The sequence below is a fragment of the Tauraco erythrolophus genome, chromosome 22, assembly GCF_009769465.1.
Source record: "Tauraco erythrolophus isolate bTauEry1 chromosome 22, bTauEry1.pri, whole genome shotgun sequence".
NCBI classification, from domain to species: domain Eukaryota; kingdom Metazoa; phylum Chordata; class Aves; order Musophagiformes; family Musophagidae; genus Tauraco; species Tauraco erythrolophus.
In genome coordinates, this window is record NC_141486.1 from 2,045,556 (window position 1) to 2,062,440 (window position 16,885).

A 16,885-nucleotide genomic window follows, 5' to 3' on the forward strand; every position below is an offset into this window, starting at 1 on the left:
CCAGATAGAAAGAGGATGATACTCACTGTCAATAGTGCTCGTTCCAAGCCCAGTTCAGCTGGTAACCCTGGCTGCTGGGGGCTGCAGCTCGGGATGGGCAGCACCTTCATCGTATGAGAACAGATATGCCTGCTCCTGCCTGCCTCCATGACCTGCCTGCGGGAGAAGACAGCACTGGCACTATTCGGAAGGAGCGACGGGAAAGGAGGGAGCAGAGCTGCCACCTGCAGTGTGTGGACCACTGAAGGAAGAACTTCAGCTATCGAAATGTCTCACTGTGCCTTTGATAAAAACAGCAGCTTTTAGCTCAAGAGTTTAGGATCTGCTCTAAATCAAGTGGTTATGGGTTGTCTTCACATCACAGAGCGGTGGTTCGATGTCAAATGGTGGCTCAAGTGTCATGGATTTAATGGGGCAAGGTAGGCCCTCTGCACGTGCCATCACTCAGTACAGCTCAGTGTCACATGTGAGGCAAAAGTAAAGTGTCAGGAGGACACGCTGAGCTGCTTGCCTAATTGCTCACTTACTATCTGCATGGAAGTCCCAAAGCTTCTAAACAAGAGCTTGGGGAAGTTGCATTCAATGTCCTTTCTCTTGGACCCTGTGATCTAGTTTTCAAAATCAAGAAGGTGTAATGACTGAGCAGGCCAGAACACCTGGACTCCTGGGGTTCCTGGCATCTTACTGGCTTATTTCCATTTCTGACAGTGGTAGGATTCTTCTTGGGCAGGTTGCAAATCTCAGCCAGGAATCCCACAGGTCTCCTGTGCTGACAGGTCACAGTGCCAGAGCTCTGTTTAATGATTACATTTCCAAGTGGGAGAGGAATGAAGTCTCAGGAATTTCCCTGATATCGCTGACTCCCTGATAACCTCATTTTTTTTTTCCTACGCAGGCTTGCCTGAATCCCTCCTACCTCCTTCAGATGGTTTGAGCGAAGAACACATCAAAGACGTAGACACATCTCTCATCAACTCAACACCAGCAGCCAGGTCATCTGAAGTCATTTTCTGCCTGCCTGCCACTGGGAAGAAAGTGCCTTCAGGGGTTCTCACTGTGTACCCCGAAAGTACGCAGCACAACACCTCTTGAGTAAACAGAGGCGAAGTCAGCATCCCCCATCCTCCTCACTGGAACACTCTGTATTCACAATAAAACCCCCGCTTTGATCTCTTGCCAAGAATAACACAGACAGTCTATTAAAACATCTTTAATAACATGATATAATTAAAAATATCCAACGTGCAACTCAAAGAAATGAATATGAAGCTTGTTTAAATCTGTCTCCACACCCCTCCAGACTTGACTGACAGGTTCCAAACCTTCATTAATAGGCTTGAAAATTTATGAATAACCCAATATCATTAGGGGGGGTGTCCTGTATATGAGCTGGGAGCACAAGGGATTAATCAGATTTGAAAGGATTTTGGTGCCATGGTAGCTTTAAAAATCCTGCAAGGCACATCACTGCATCTGTGAGCACTTAAATTTCTGTTTAAAGTGGTCTGAAAGGAGTAGGAGACACTCATCCCTTAGGCTTTTAACAGCCCGTGTGTTTAAGCCTCTAAAGCAATCCGAGAAGTGAACTCTAAATGTTTTAGTCAAAGGACAGTGTTAGTCTGAATCCATCCTTTTCTTCATAAGAACATGAGGAATTTGTACAGCACCTCATCTTTTAGACAAGCAGAACAGCCCAGACCAGAGGAGCTGGAACGACAGCCAGAGGAATCCTGAGCGTTGGGTTGTAAAGTAACTCTGGTGGCAGTCTAATATGCCAGTCCTTGGGCTGACGATTCGGAAAGCTTCTGTTCCTGGAGCTGCTCTTCTTCAAAGGACAGTAGTAGGTGAGATGCTCCATTTCCAGAGTCAGCGAGACCAGGAGTTCAGTGCAAATGAATGAACTGGTGAACTTCAGCACAGCGTGCACCCGATTTTAGTGGATGTGAAATGAAATGGGTTAATTTAAGTCCTGGTTAAAGAGTTTAAATTGGCAATTTTAACCCTGTATTGCCATGACTCAGCTGAGAGACAGGAACTCAGCTGCCTATCTGTGCCCTTTGTTTCTCCTTTGATGCTCTGCACATTTTGTAGCAACCAAGACTAAAAACCATTGCTTTTGAAGGATTCTTGGTCAGCAGGAGCATTTGCTGGAATGGATGCATGGCTACTGTCACGGAGGTGGAAGAACAAGCAGATCAGTAGCAGCAGGCAGAAAATACCTGCTTTCTTCTCTAGAAAATGGAAGCAAGTTGGCTGGTATATTCTGATTATATTTTACTGCTGCTCCAGTCTTCACTGGTGGCAATACTGCAGGTGTCATCTCTCTTGTGGGTACAGAAGAGGACAGAGCACCTTTTTCACACACCACCTCTCCGGATTAGACAGAATATTCAATATTAACTTTACAATAGCTCAGGGCCTGCCTGCTCAGAGGTATCATTTCATTAGGTCGACACTAGTAATCTCAGCTGCAGTCCAAGCAAAGTCTGTGCAGGCTGCTCTCCTTTGGAGAACGGATAGCTTGCCATCCACCAGGAATCCCAGGCTTCCTGCAGAGCAGGATCCATTGTCTTAAGGTACAGTGGTGCAAGTGCTAGCATGTTGAAATAAGGCACTGAGGCTCTGGGAGCCTTGCAGGAAAATTGCACTGGCATCCTCCAGTGACTTACACCTGTGGGATTTTTCTATGTACCCTACTAACTGCCCTCTGGCAAGAGCACTGAGCCCCACAGTGACTGTCAGTTGTCATCAAAAACACTGCTGGTCCTGTTACTTAGGCTGTTTTCCTTGACCATCACTCGGTACGAGATGCGCATGAAAGACCCAGTGAGCAGCACGACGAAGAGGATGAGGAGCAAAGACCAGACCCCTGGTTCAATCCCCTTGAGGAACCTTGGGCTGTCCTGGGGGATGGTGTTGGTCAGACTCAGCAGGTACCCAAGAGTCCATCCAGATGATGTGTCACCCATCTGTTGAAATAAAAAGGAGGTCAGAAAGGAAAGAGACAGCCTAGATCCCAGCTGTGTTTCTGTGCATAGGTCCAAGGCCTTGTATACTTTGAGACTGATCCAAGAATTAGGCTTGAAATCAGGAGCTCTCCCACTCTCAGTGCCCCAGGTGCACTAATAAGTCTTAGTCGCCCTAATCAGCCTCACCTGGGCCTTCCACCCACCCCCTTTGCCCACGGGCCTGGGAGCTCCATTTAAGCTCTGGCTTGGGCAGCTGCCTCTTTCCTGAGCTGTGCTGTGGGAATGTGCTCTTCTTTCTGCTTACTTGACTGGTTCTCCTGTACCTCAGGTCTACATTGTGGGTAGTTCTGTCTCTGGCCCTGTTGCCTGGTTGAACCTCAGACCTGTGTTGTAGGTAGCTCATCTCTGGCTTTTCAGAGTGGGCTCCCTGGCTGGACCCTGCGCCCACCTCATCACTTTGCTTGAGTCTGATGATCACCATGGGGCCGACTGAACCCCACCACTGTGGCACTGCTCGGTGGGACCATGCCTTTGCTGGTGAGTTGAGAAGAGGTCTGGGAATAGGCTTTCTGTTCTTTTTGTTAAGAGGAGGACTTGAACCAAATCCTTCTTTTCTTAGGGGTTCCTGATCCTGAAGAAATTTAAGACCTTCTAAGCCAGTTATAAACCCTCGGTAGTATGAAGGGGGTTGCAAAGAGGTGAGGCAGCATCTTTTCACTCAGGAAATATTATCAGCACTTTGTCCTTTAAGTGCATTTAATTTAATTTCAGCATTAAGTAGTGGTCAAACCATATTTCCCTATTGGGCATAGACTCTTAAAGATGGTGTTGGTTCTGATAAGGCTTTGACCTATCTATTTTTCAGTGGGGTCAGTGAGGACAAGTGGAATCTCTAACTCTCTGACACAGGTTTTCTTGCTTATCACAATCGTGAATTTATTTTGCAAAAACATCTTGCTGGAGAAACCTAGCTGGTTAGGGCTTGTAGGAGTGGAGACAGTCTGGATTTACTAAAACCGACTCTACCTTGTAATTGGGAATGCCACACGGTAGGTAACTGACCTTCTTCTGGAATGCGGTCCAAACAGACCCGTCAACGTCAAGCGTGTATCCCTTTGTACTGAGATGAAAGATGAAAGCAGACACAGTGCAGTAATCAGCAAGCGTATCCAGGCTTGTTTGGGACACCTTGACCAGCTGGTGTCATTTCCAAAAGAAGATGGGGGAAAAAAAAATAAATACTCAGTAGCTGAATGTCAGGTCTGCTGTAACCTCTCCTTTCCTGCTCTGGGACTGACTGTGGGACTGGAGGAGGTTTGTGTCCTGTGCAGGCTGAAACTGTGTTTCTTGTGGTCTGAGAACCTGTGTCATCTCTTCGTGCCTTTGTTCCCATCTTATTACAGACCAGGCAGTTGCAAGAGCAGCAGGACTGGCAGCCAGGTCTCCTACAGCTGCCTTGCAGGTGAGCTGCTTGGGATGATTCTCTGCTCTCTAATTAGATTGAGCTAATGCTGCAGCCTTTCTCTCAACAGGAGCACTAACAAGATCCTCCTCCTCTATCCAGAAGAGAAAGCTTTAGGGAACTGCTCATGGGCTTTGCTACCCTAGTAGCAAAGGCTGTGGAAATTGTCCAGTGTGTTACTGTGGATGCTCAGTCAGTGTAGGTGCAAATGTGGGTGACCTCAGAAGCCACCAACTGAGGGAAAGAACTTACAAACTCCTCCTGGTTTGGTCTCTATGGGCCCAGGTGAAGTGGGAAAGGCCCTGGAGTCTGAGAGGATGTATTCCTTGCACTCAAGGAGAGGAGGATAACAGGAAGACCCAGGTGATGGACAGGAGTGAGTAGACAGCCTTCCTGTTTACTCCTTAATATGCAGTAAAAGGTACTTGTGGCTTTTCATTTAATTAAGCCCAGATGTTGCCAGCAGCAGCTGGGATTTGAGAGGAAGGAAAATAAGTGGAGCCTGTTTCCTCAAAGTAAAAAAAAAAACAAACCCAAAACCCAGGCAAATCCAAGTTTCTCCCTGAGGGAGCCAGTAAGTTATGGCTCTGTCAGTCTGAGCCCCATGGGCTTTTACAACAGGCTGTTCCTTGCTTCCCACTCTCCCTGCCCACTAAGTTATTCCAGTTACCTCTTTGACGGACATTCCACAAAGCCTGCTGACTGCCTGACCCAAGTCGGGAGAGGGTACGTGTTCTCTCATGAAGTCCATGGCCTCAGAAATCACCTACAACAGCAGCAGAAATAACCATCGGGTCGGATGGTGCTCTGCATCCTTACAGTGCCTATAGGAGAGTAAGCGGCCGTAGCTGTGGGGCGCGCTGCCAGGGTGCCCCTGCCCCGCGTCCGCGGTGGTGGTGACAACACCTCCGATGGGTGCAAGGAAAACAAGCAGATCTGGTACGGTCTGGAGATGGAAAGAGGACTGCTTCTAGCTTGCATGCAGCAGCCTTCCTGGCCCTGCCTGGGTAAGTAGGCTGATCCTTTTGCTTCTCAGCACAGTGCCCATGGGAGGCTGTCAGGAGCAGGGAGCTGGGCAGGCTTCTGAAATTCCTCCTTCTGCATTCCTTCACTGAAACACACTCAGCTCTCTCCTGAGATCTTGAGATGGTCCTGCCTTAACATCCCAGTGACTCAGGACACTAGGTCCAGGGCCTCAGACATAAGCATGGTTGTGGTGGAGCTTGCTCAGAGTGGCAGAGGATCTGCAGCTTCAACACATACTTGGTGTTGGCAGACCTGCTCAGCACACAGCTCCTGACTGCCCTATTCTTGCTGGCTCATGTGAGGTCCTTGATGGCTCCGTGGAACCCCAAAGTTTGTCTCACAAGCAGACATTGCTGAGACGTGGATGATGAAAGCCCTACCACAGTGAGTTGTGGGAAGCCTGACATCCATATTTGAATGTCTGTGTGCAAATGACGGGGAGAGGGCAGGAGAGCATGTGTACAGCGTTGGCACTGGGTATGGACCGTTAGCCATGGCTCTCTTGGCTAGCAGAGGGCACAGTGTGGCTGTTCCCACTGTATTTATTAATGACCCAACTGGTCTCATTTTATGGGTTCCCCATACCAGATTCCTACCGCAGTGTAAACGAGAACCCACCAGAAACCTGGTCTGGAGGGGCTTGAAAATACTGCTGAAGGAATGCTTGAAGAAGCTGCAGGAAGAGGAAGAGTTGAGCAGGCTTTGCACAAGTCTCATGCAGGCGGTGGGATTGCTGGAGCCGGTGACGTTGAAGACCTCCTCAGGGCCGGGGATGTTCGATGTGTCATCACTGGCAGCACAACGCCCAGCACGTGCTGAATGCCGCTGCACTTTCTGGGAGTAGGCGAGGGGCCAGCAGGGATTAGACACAGTTTTAGCACTTCTCTGATCCTAGAGAGGCAGAATAAAACAGACATGGGGAGGAAGAGAGGAGGTTGGCATCCCAGGGCTTCATAAAGGAAAATGTAACAGTAAAGAACAGTTTTCCTCTGGCACCACAATGTTGTAAACGAGCACTCGGGCTGCAAAAGCTTTGCCTGGTCTCAGCTAGTCAACTGCAAGGCTGGTGCAGCCTCCCAGCTCCTGCAGAGTTCAGGGCAAGCTGCAATGCCTGGATCTGCTGTGGGAGGCAGAGGAGACCCAGCCCGACCTGCTCTTCCTTAGGCCAGAAACACGATTTCAATAAATGCTGTACTCTTCCTAGTTGCAAGAGGCTGCTCTGGTCTGCCTTCCAGATGGCTCAGCCTCTCAAGAATCAGTGTTTCTTATCTCTAGGAATTCCCCAGTATAACTGTGGTGAAATGGGTCTCCATATGGGATGTTCAGGCATCAAATAAGGGGAGGTGTTGTTTGTAGGGAGGCAAGTGGATGGGCAGTGAGTAGTTTATTTCTGAAAAAAATCAGTTTTGGTGGAGACTAAAATGATTCCTGAGTTGAATCAGATCCTGCCAGCTCCCTGTCAAGTGAAACAAAGTTTGGAAGAACCTGAACACATGCATCTTTTCAAAATGAACTATTGCTCTTTTAAAAGACTGCTTCAGGGTTAAAGTCAGCAAAGGACAGAAATACCCCAAATGGAAGGCTGCAGTTGGTTCCTGGGTGTTTAGGCTCCCTTTCCAGGATGGAGGAGCAGTTCAGAGGAACTGAGGGGAGTCTTTGCCTCATTCCACCCTCAAGGTGATCTTGGCACCACTGGAGAGCAACTTTGTGCTCATATGTATTAAGTAAGGAGCCAAATAGAGGCTGCGAGTAGGAAACTCTGGAATGGGTGTCTGTGTGTCTGCTTGGAGGGCATCAATTTGGGCGTACGGAGTATGTTTGATAAATACACTGGGCTTTTTTAGGTATATGCAGATGCCCTCTATTAAGTGCAGTGATTGACGTTTTGCCTGTTGGCATCTATGCCTAATGCATCTGTCATTCAGTGCAGAGGGTTGATATTGTATCCAGGAACTGTGCAAGTGCCTTTCTGGCAGATACTCACTTGAATGAGCAGAGAGAGCAGCGTGCTGCGGAGCTGGTCCACGCCGTGGCAGGGGCAGTGATGGGTGTACACGTTGTGCGTCTGTCCGTACAGCTGCAGCCTCACTCCCTCTTTTGGTGCCTGGTTCCCTTCTTCCACCTTGGAAGTGAGCTGTGCTGAGGTTCCTCCCACGGACAGGATTCCTGCCATCCCCTTCCCAGAAGGGACCAACTGTCCTCGCCAGTCGTACTGGCCAAAAAAGAACCAGAGAGGTCAGTTCTTAAGACTTCTACATCTAGGTCATGGTCAGATGTGAGCATTACTGCACAGAGAGAGAGAGAGCAGCTTTCTGGTGCAGTGCAGCCTAACTTTTTTTTTCCTCCCCACAGGACATAAGGATGCTGAACTGGTGGCTTTGGAGGGAACAGAGGAGCCATTATACCAGCACTGTCATCTGCACAGAGAGCTCTCCACAGCCAGCAAGAGCAAATCGGGCCCTGGATGGCCGCTCAAGGACTGGTCTCTGCAGGTAGATGCAGGGGAGAGGAGAGGGTGGTGTGGCTTCATCTCCTGCTGTCTTGCAGAACTGATTTTGGCAATGCTGAAGTTAGCAGTACAGGCAGCAAAGTTTACGTGGGTGTAAGTGCTGCGTCCCTGGCCGGGGGAGGTTGTGTTGCTGCCAGCAGGGCTAGCAATTCCCTAAGCAGCACAAGCTTGCTGCTGGTTGTCAGAACTGCCTTTCGCTTCCCTGACGTGGAATAACTGTCTAACCCACCTTTCTCTTGCCTTTTGAGTTCTTCCTGAGACCCTTTGGCTTGAGAAGCCGTGGGTAGAGCAAGCAAACTTAAATGTGTTCTTTTTGTTTAGTGAGTGCCTTCTGAACACAGACCAGGCCCCTGTGCTGGGGACACCCAGCTGTACTCACTCTCACTACTGTCTCAATGCGAGGAAATTTGATGGGCTTTTGCTTCGGCAGCAAAAGATTCTGCTTCTCTGTCCACCATCCACAGGATGTCCCATGGGACAGCTGGACTCCAGTAGCAAGCCCACAGCACCCCACAGACATAGCAGCAATGCCTGTTTGACAGTGGGGTTGAGACTCGGGGCAGTGGAGTTCTTGTTGACAGCCCAGGGCCAGGCTGTCTGGTGTTATCTGTGTGAGCATCCTGGACATGCTGTCCAGAAAATCTCAAGTCCATGAACGGTTATATTAGAGGTTTGGTCTTTCAGCCTAGTTTTAACCATCTCACCTTATGCCCCCCAGCCAGCTGGTGTTAGGATAAAACCTGCCTTCTCTAAAAGACAGTGGAAGTTGTGCTTAAGCACTGTCCAAAGTACAGGGCTCGAACGATCCCTCCCCATGTCTCTGTGGCTGTTTGCTAACAGGAGTTGCTCAGCTCAGTTCTGTACTGCCCAGGCAGGATTGTCCTTTACCTTGAAGAAGTTCTCCAGGACATAATTAACAGCAACCCAATTGAACGCTTCCTTTTCTGGACTGGACAGGATTTGTGCCCCATGAAAGTCAAAGGGGGATGACTTCAGGGCTGCAAGGAGACCGTCAGAGAGGGTGGGATGGGTGAGGCTAAACAGAAAAGAAAAAGAAGGCACATTTGTTGTTACAGGGCATGGCCAGGAGCAGCCTGCAGTGGGGGCACAGCTGCAGGGCTTCTCCTGTGCTCCCCGTTTCGGGTAGTAGCACACCGACACAGTGATGATCCCACTCCTGCTGCTATTCCCTCTCCTCTCTCATGGCACTGGGGGCAAGAACAGCAGGGGGATGATTTGAGCAGTTGTGCCACCGTTCAAGAATTTTGGAGTTCACTGAGGGGTGCTGTGGCCTTGCCCCACTGACCTGGCCCCTCCAGACCTTACTTTTCCCCTGTGTCTAAAAGGAGATAAAGGCCCCAGTAATGAGGTGACTGAGAACAGGGTCCACAAAAGTGTGCAGGATAAGGTGGATCTTCCTGACCTGCTGACAAGAAGCACCCCTGCATGCCCATGGGGGTTGTCACATAGACTGGAAACACTTCAGCTTCCAGGCTGAGAGATGTTTTCCCAAGCCCTAATTGTGAAGGAGACTTTACACTGACTGGTAGCAGTAACAAGAGTGTCATCCTCATGGCTGCTTGAGGGGGACAGCATGGAGACACAGCTGTGCCATACTCCCTTCGAGTCCATCGGGACCTGAAGAAGGTTTACCTGACCAGCAGATATGGGATGAGGCACACTGCAGAGCAGACAAGGTGAGATGAATTTACAGAACGGTCCGTGGGATGTGTGCTGATCTCTGGGGGTGGGTTTGCAACATTCACTCACTTCAGCTGCCTCGTGCTGGATGTTGCTCCCAAGTAGAGGGGGGTTTGGCTGTGCTGTTCTGCTGGGATCTCCTTCTGGGCCCAGTTCAAACATGGCTCCAAGCTCTTCCCTACTTTCTGAGGAGAATCTGAGTAGTTGAAGACTCCCAGACCTGAGGACCAAGGGAAAGAATGAAATTTTCTATGGAAAGATGTGGGAGAAGTGAGAGAGCTGTTACCCAGGAGGTTGCTGTCCTAGGGCATGGTTAAAGACAGGACCTGTCAGGCAGAATGAAGGAGTTCCTCCAGGCAGCCGTCCTGTTAAATATGGTGCAGGGAGCAAAACAGCACGTGTATGTAAATCCCAAACGGTGCAAAGAGAACCCTAGCTCTGCTGCTGAGGCATCCCATAACTGACCGTGTATCAGCCACACGACTGCTGCAACAGTTGAGGGGCTCTCAGCCCACAGAGGAAGAAATGTGGCTTTAGCCGCTGTAAAAGATAAGCAAAAGGACACACTGGCGTGCAAACAGAGCCAAGGCTGATGTGTCAGCTCTCTCCTCCAGCCACTTCCTCTTGTGTTGGCGGAGGTGGCTTCCGAGCCCCACTCCTGCAAGCAAGACACCTCTGCTTTAGAGGAAGCTGGTGCTGTGCAGAGAGAAGCTGTGTGCAAGCGTTGACTCATCTTTCCACCAAGATTCAATGGGGTTTTAAATGCTGGTTTTGAACTACTCCCCAGGAAAAGCCTCACTTCCCCATCTCTGGCCCACTCGTCTTCCCAGCTGTGTGACTCCCTCACCACGTGCTTTGCTCTCCTGGGCCCTGTGCAGGGCTGAGCTGCTGCAGCTTGCCCATGGCCACTCAAAGGCTGTGACCATACTGCAGACCAAGAATGACTACTCACACCTGGGAGGGAGACCTGCCTGGACATCTTGCTGCTGCCGATGCACCGTTGCAGCAGCAGGTTCAAATAAGTCTTCAAGCACCGAGCTACAGTCGCTGTTTATAACTCAGGCAGTGAACACGGCAGCAGTCAAGGGACGTGTACGAGATTTCAGGGAGCCCTTTTTGCATCTTCTGTGTGTGGTTTCCATTGCTTAGAGTCTGCAAGGGCACAAACCCTCTTCCCTGCTTGTCGTGCAGCTGCCCTCCCACAGCACACTGCTGCTGAGAGTTTAGGGTTTCCCTGCATCCTGCTATAATCGGGCTTCGGCATCAAAGCAAGATTGAGAGATAGGGAGGGAAAACCCCGAGCATTTGTGCATGAAACCCTTTCAGCTGGCTTTGGTGGGGCCAAACCGATCCAAACTAGTGAGGAAGACCCCAATGTTCTCCAAAACATCACACTTCAAACTAAACTCCTGGTGTCAAACCTCATGTAAGGGGTTGGAGTCTTCTCAGCTCTGTTGTCCTGGTGCTACACCACTTACCACCCAGAGTACAGTCAGGAGGAAGCAGAAGATACCAGGAGTCACCCTGCAGCTAAATTTGCCCCTGTTGCTGTTCACTGTCTCACCTGGGTGAGCAGCTCAGCAGCCTTGGCTCTGCCACCGATCCACGTGGACACCAGGACCAGCCCCTTTGTCCTTCCCTGCCTGCAGCGGACCAAAAAACCTGCCAGCTGCTACTGCTGGGTGCTCTGATGTCCACTGTGTATGGCTACCTCTGCCCATGCTGAGAAGAAGCTGCCCGTGTTTCACTGTCACCACTATTTCAGTGTACAGCTAGATGATACAGGAGCTGAGGAAATTGCAGCCATGGTCCGTGCACAGATCTTTAGGTTTCCATCCATCCCATGCCAGTTGCACACACCACCGAGTGTGAATCAGGCACCTTACCTTGTACGGGACAGGAGCTCCATTCCCTGATCACCCCGGTCTTGTTTGCCTTGGTGGTGGTCCACTGGTAGATGAACAGGATGGTGCGGGATGGGCCAGCATCCAGAACAATGCCATACTGGAAAACCCCAAAACATTCTGGATAAACACCACTGAATTCATGCTGCTTTGTTATGGTAGGGTTGCTCAGCATCACGTAGGTATTCTGGGTAACCCATGGGCCTGCGCTGCAGTGTTTGAGTTTGCTTTTTACGTTCAAAGAAAGGGTGAAGCCAGAAGATGATGTGGATTTATAGAGAACCATCTGCATTTCTGAATATACATGAGGAGCAGCAGGAGTGGAGAAACCCAGAAATATTTCAGACCTACAGTGGCATGCTCTGTGGCTGTGCCTGAAATCAGGTGGAGGGCTTCCACTGAGAGCTGAGCCACCCAGAGCTCAGGAAAAACAGGTCCTGAAGCAGTGGGAGATGGCACTATACAGGTTCTCTGGGACTCAAACTGCTGCTGGATTGGTTTGCTAAAGAGAGAAAAGTTTTGTGCAGGAATCGGAGGGCTGTGGCTTGTTCCTACTTCTGAGGAACCCGAGACTCCCACACGTGTTTGACGCCCCATAGCAGAGATGGTGCAACACGGGCTGGGTTTGGCTCCCTGCGTGCCAGAGCGGTGGGAGCTGCAGCGTGCTGGGACCACCCAGCACATACACTGTCCAACGCAGCAGCCCTGGGGAGACCCAGATAATGTCTTAGCAGAAACAGCAGCAACGAACGTGAGATTTCTCAAACTTTGTCCACTGACAGTTCTCCTATTGCCTGGCAGGGAGGCTGAGGGCTTTCTCAGTCTCTGCAGCCCAGTGTCTGGTCTCTTTGCTGCTGACCAGCCTTCCTGAGCCGCACCTCCTATGTAGGGTTAGGAAATGAGAGGTGCTGGGGTACCCGGCAGCACAGCTCTGTGGCTCTTTTGGATGTCCCCACACTCAGAGTAGCCCTGGTGCCAGCCTAGGGTCTCCTCCTCTGCCCCCGTTACGTGACCTGAAACTGGGACATCTCCCACACAGACAGGAAAGAAACTTGTGGGATCTGGGAGGTATGTGGCAGTGCGTGGTCTAAGCTGTATCTTGCACAGAAATAGTTGTAGCTGTGATTAAGTGGGAGGAGAAACCTCCTGAGAGGTTGATGTTAACACCATCAGATGGGTTTTAGCACAAGACAGAGCCTGGCTGCTGCCTTCCTGGGAGCTCCCGGTTACACCAGACACAGCGTCTCGACCGGGAGCTGGTGGGACTGGAGCTGGAGCAGAAATGCGGAAGGAGGATGGAGCTCTCTTGCCTGAGCCTGCTGGCATCCTCCCACTCGAGTGACAGCTCGTATTTCTCGCAGGGACATGTCAGCTGCCGCAGAAGAGGAAGAAACGGATAGTATCGACGGAGAAACCTGGATTTTTTCCTCCTTCACAAAATGAGAGACTGCTGCTGGGAGGGCAAGGGAGGAGAAGGGACTACTGCGTTTCTGCCCTAGCTCAGCTCCAGGGAAGGGCAGATCATGGGGCGATAAAGGGTTTTTTAAATCCCATTTTGTTTCTGAGGGGAGCATGGAGGAGGGGTAGTATCTCTAAAAGTGCAGGTTAACCTACTTCTGTTTGAGTAAACCATAGCGTGCCACGGATCTCGCCTCCATGCCAGGCACCGGGAGGCAGAGCGGAGGGGCATTAACCCCCAGTCACCGGGCGGATCTGACCCCGCTGCGTAGAGCAGGTTGGCTCTTTGGTTAAAATCAAGGGAGGACAGAAGAGGAAAAGGCACGGAAGACAATTTTTCTTTTTTTTCAAAGACAGAAGCAGCAGTTCAGGGCCAAATTCCTACTGACTTTGAACAGGGACCTAAGTCTTTCCCTCCACTGACACCACTGGTCCCTGGGGTCCCTACACGGGCTGCCTCTCCTCACCCTGTGGTGAGCATCTCTGCTGGACCACATCCAGCCTGTATTTCCCTGACCAGCCAAACGGGCTGGCTCGCTTTTGGTTTGAAAAGCTACAGAATGTTGAAGGAGGGGAACCCATCCTCACAGTGTCGTTCTAGTCCCCTCCTCAGTTTGTTGTTTCAGGCTAGTAACTGAGCCAGTAGAGCAATGAATGTAAAAAGCCACCAAACACACCAGGTTTTCATTTAAATGCCCGGCTGGCACAAGGAACCAGGCAGGTTCTCCTTAGGAAGCAGCCCCACAGATGAGGGGAAGGTCCCCTTGCCTTGACCCCCGGCTTGGCCGCCCCTCGGGCAGACGGACACCCTTACCTTGGTCCTGAGAGGGGTGATGGGCACATCTTTAGTGGAGACGCAAAGGAGCACGATGCCCGTCAGTCCCGCTACGATCACCAGCCAGGGGGGAAGGAGCTCACGCCAAGACATGAAGCGCCTTCTCCTTTTGCAAAGAGTCGGAGGAGGAAGCGGCGGAGCAGCGAACTGACGGCGGCTGCTTTTTACAACCCTTCAAAAGAGGAGAAAGGCGGAGCTGGGGCCAGGCTCTGACTTCAGCCCAGCCCCAAGCCACAGGGACCACAAGGAGCGCGTGGGCCAAGCCGCGACGCACCAGGCGGTTCTCCCTGCCATCGCTCCACGCAATAAAGAAGATGACAGCTTCATGCCCGACCCAGTGCTAGCTCTGCAAAGGCATCGGTGCAACCTCGAAACTGCCCCAGGTGTCAGCGTTGAGGTAAACAGAAATGTGAGGTTAACTCAGCTGTGTAATAAGCAGAAAGCAGGCAAAACTCATCCGTTTGGTATTCCGCACCTGGCAGTGCTAGCTGCCAAAATCAGAAGAGGGGAAACTCCGTGGCGCTGGGTTTATTTTCTATCTGAGGGCTCCAGGGTGGACCTGGGGCGCTGCCCCGCAAGCACGGGTCCATCAGGTTGGGTTCCTTCAGACAGCTCCTGCCTCCTCGTTCACTCTCAGGCAGCACCCAGGACAGGAAAACATCTGCACCTTTGGGTTTCCACCCGCAGGAGACTCTGGCTGGTTTGGTCTTTGCTGTGGCAGGGAGGTGGTGGGGGTTCCTCAGGCATTTTGCCCCCAGAAGGGCAGAGTCAGTGTAGGGGACTGTTTGCCCCTTCCCCACAGCCTCCCCCTGGAAGATTGCCAACTCCCAGACTTTACCAAAATGCACCCACTTTCTCCTTTTCGGTACCACAAAGATACATCCCCGAAACCAGAATTTCTGAAGAAAAATCTGTTAATCAGGCCCAGGAGAAGTGATTCTTTCAGACTGTTCTCATCTGTTTCCCAGTGACTGGGTCTAGGAACAAAAGTGTAACTCCTTTGAGGAAATGTTATTGTTTGTGCAAGGCCATCTTGTACCCACCAGAGGACTTCACCAGCTGGGTCTCTGTCTGCAGAACTAAAGGAGTGACATCTTGGTCTTGCAGGGGTATTTGGAGATGCATCTCCATCTGAGAGTTATTTTAAGCAAAGTGCCAGAATTGCCTCATTTTCCTGCAGACTTTAGATTTCAGATTTTGCTGGTCAGCAACTGGAATGTGTCTGCAGATGTCCTGTAGTGACAGGACAAGGGGTGATGGTTTAAACTGAAGGAGAGTAGGTTTAGATTGAACATAAGGAAGACAGATTTTATAAGAGTATGGTGAGACACTGGAACAGGTTGCCCAGAGAAGTTGTGGATGCCTCATCATGGGAAGTATTCAAGGTCAGGTTGGACAGGGCTTGGAGCAACCTGGTCTACTGAAAGAAGTCCCTGCCCATGGCAGGGGGATCAGACTAGGTGATCTTCAAAGGTCCCTTCTGACCCAAGTCATTCTGTGATTGTTTTGCTTACACTTGGGCTGACAATGCTCTAGTTTGCAACGAGGACACGGGTTACATTGCCAGAGTGCTGACAGTCCTCCTTGCCCCTGCTCTCACGCCGGCCCAGGAGGACAGGCAGGCTTCCACGCGCCTCGCTGGGCAGGATTCGTGCAGCAGTTCCACTTGCTGCAGCACCACAAACGAAACAAGTGCCCCAGGCACCCTCCTGTCTCAAAGAAACGCTGCACATGGAGCGGCTGCTCACACCGGCGCGGTTGGCTGAGTGCTCATGCCCCTGGGCTGGTGACAGCAGTTTATACCAACATCACGATATATCATCAACACTTCAGGATATCCAGCAGGAGCTGCCAGATCCTGCTGTGGTCAGGCCAGTCCTGCTTCGCTGCTGCAAAAACCACCTGCCAGCAGAGCAGCGTGCACCTCAAACTGGGCGGGGTTTGATTTTGCAGCTGGGACACAGAGATGGGAAACGATGGACTTAAGAGCATTGCAGCAGCTCCTGGCTGGGAGTGGGGGAGGTTCACAGGGGTCTGTTGACAGACCCAAGTGGTTTGGAGGGGCTATAAACCACATAGGTTCTGCCTCAATACACTGCCTGGTGGGCAGATGCCAAAGGGGTTTCTGCGATGGATTGGACTGACGCAGCCCTATACAATCCTGGTGCCTGGCTGCAGATCTCAGGAAGGACAAATTAGGATTTTTTTCCCCACTCTGTAGCAGCTATCCTGAAAGTACAGGCCTGCAAAGATCAAACCATGAATGGGAAAATGATAGAATCACAGAACGGTTTGGCTTGGAAGATCATCTAGTTTGAACCCCCCTGCCATGGGCAGGGACACCTTCCACTACACCAGGTTGCCCAAAGCCTCATCCAACCTGGCCTTGAACACTTCCAGGGATGGGGCAGCCACAGCTTCTCTGGGCAACCTTTGCCAGCGCCTCACCACCCTCAGAGGGAAGAATTTCTTCCTTACATCTGATCTAAATCTCCCCTCTTTCAGTTCAAAGCCGTTGCCCCTTGTCTTGTCACCACACACCCTTGTCCAAAGCCCCTCTCCAGCTTTCCTGTAGCCCCTTTAGGTACTGGAAGGTCTCCCCGGAGCCTTCTCTTCTCCAGGCTGAACAGCCCCAACTCTCTCAGCCTGTCTCCATAGCACAGACGCTCCAGCCCTCGCATCATCTTCGTGGCCTCCTCTGGCCCCTCTCCAGTAGCTCCATGTCCTTTTTCTGTGAAGAGATTCAGAGGACAAAAAGGCCACTTCTCCGTTGGTTTCGGCTGCATTTCCCGCTTCCATCGCTGCCTTCCGGGGATCAGCCGAGCAGTGGGGCCGCCCCGCGCCCCCGCACGGGGGGGCGATGGGGGCGGGCGGGGAGCGGCGGAACCTTTGCGCGGCGGAGCGGGTTCCGCGGGGCGCGGAAAAGCGCGGGACCGCGCGGAGCCGGGGGAGCGGCGAGCGGGGCGGAGCGGCGGCAGCAGCGGGAGCGGGAGCGGGCCCGGCGGGGCCCGGGCAGCCGCC

The 16,885-nt window shown here is 51.5% G+C and overlaps 1 protein-coding gene across 1 annotated transcript; it reads right to left on the reverse strand.

The window, feature by feature from the left end:
* Nucleotides 1-2,061: 2,061 nt before the first annotated feature.
* Nucleotides 2,062-13,981, reverse strand: LOC104375733 (ectonucleoside triphosphate diphosphohydrolase 2). Its single transcript, XM_009982150.2, has 9 exons — nucleotides 13,844-13,981; nucleotides 11,554-11,671; nucleotides 9,737-9,887; nucleotides 8,855-9,002; nucleotides 7,442-7,669; nucleotides 6,076-6,348; nucleotides 5,102-5,197; nucleotides 4,032-4,166; nucleotides 2,062-2,969 (listed from the first exon to the last, which is right to left on the reverse strand). Exons 1-9 carry the CDS (start codon nucleotides 13,955-13,957, stop codon nucleotides 2,739-2,741), a joined length of 1,494 nt encoding a protein of 497 aa, XP_009980452.2. The 5' UTR covers nucleotides 13,958-13,981; the 3' UTR covers nucleotides 2,062-2,738.
* Nucleotides 13,982-16,885: the final 2,904 nt, after the last annotated feature.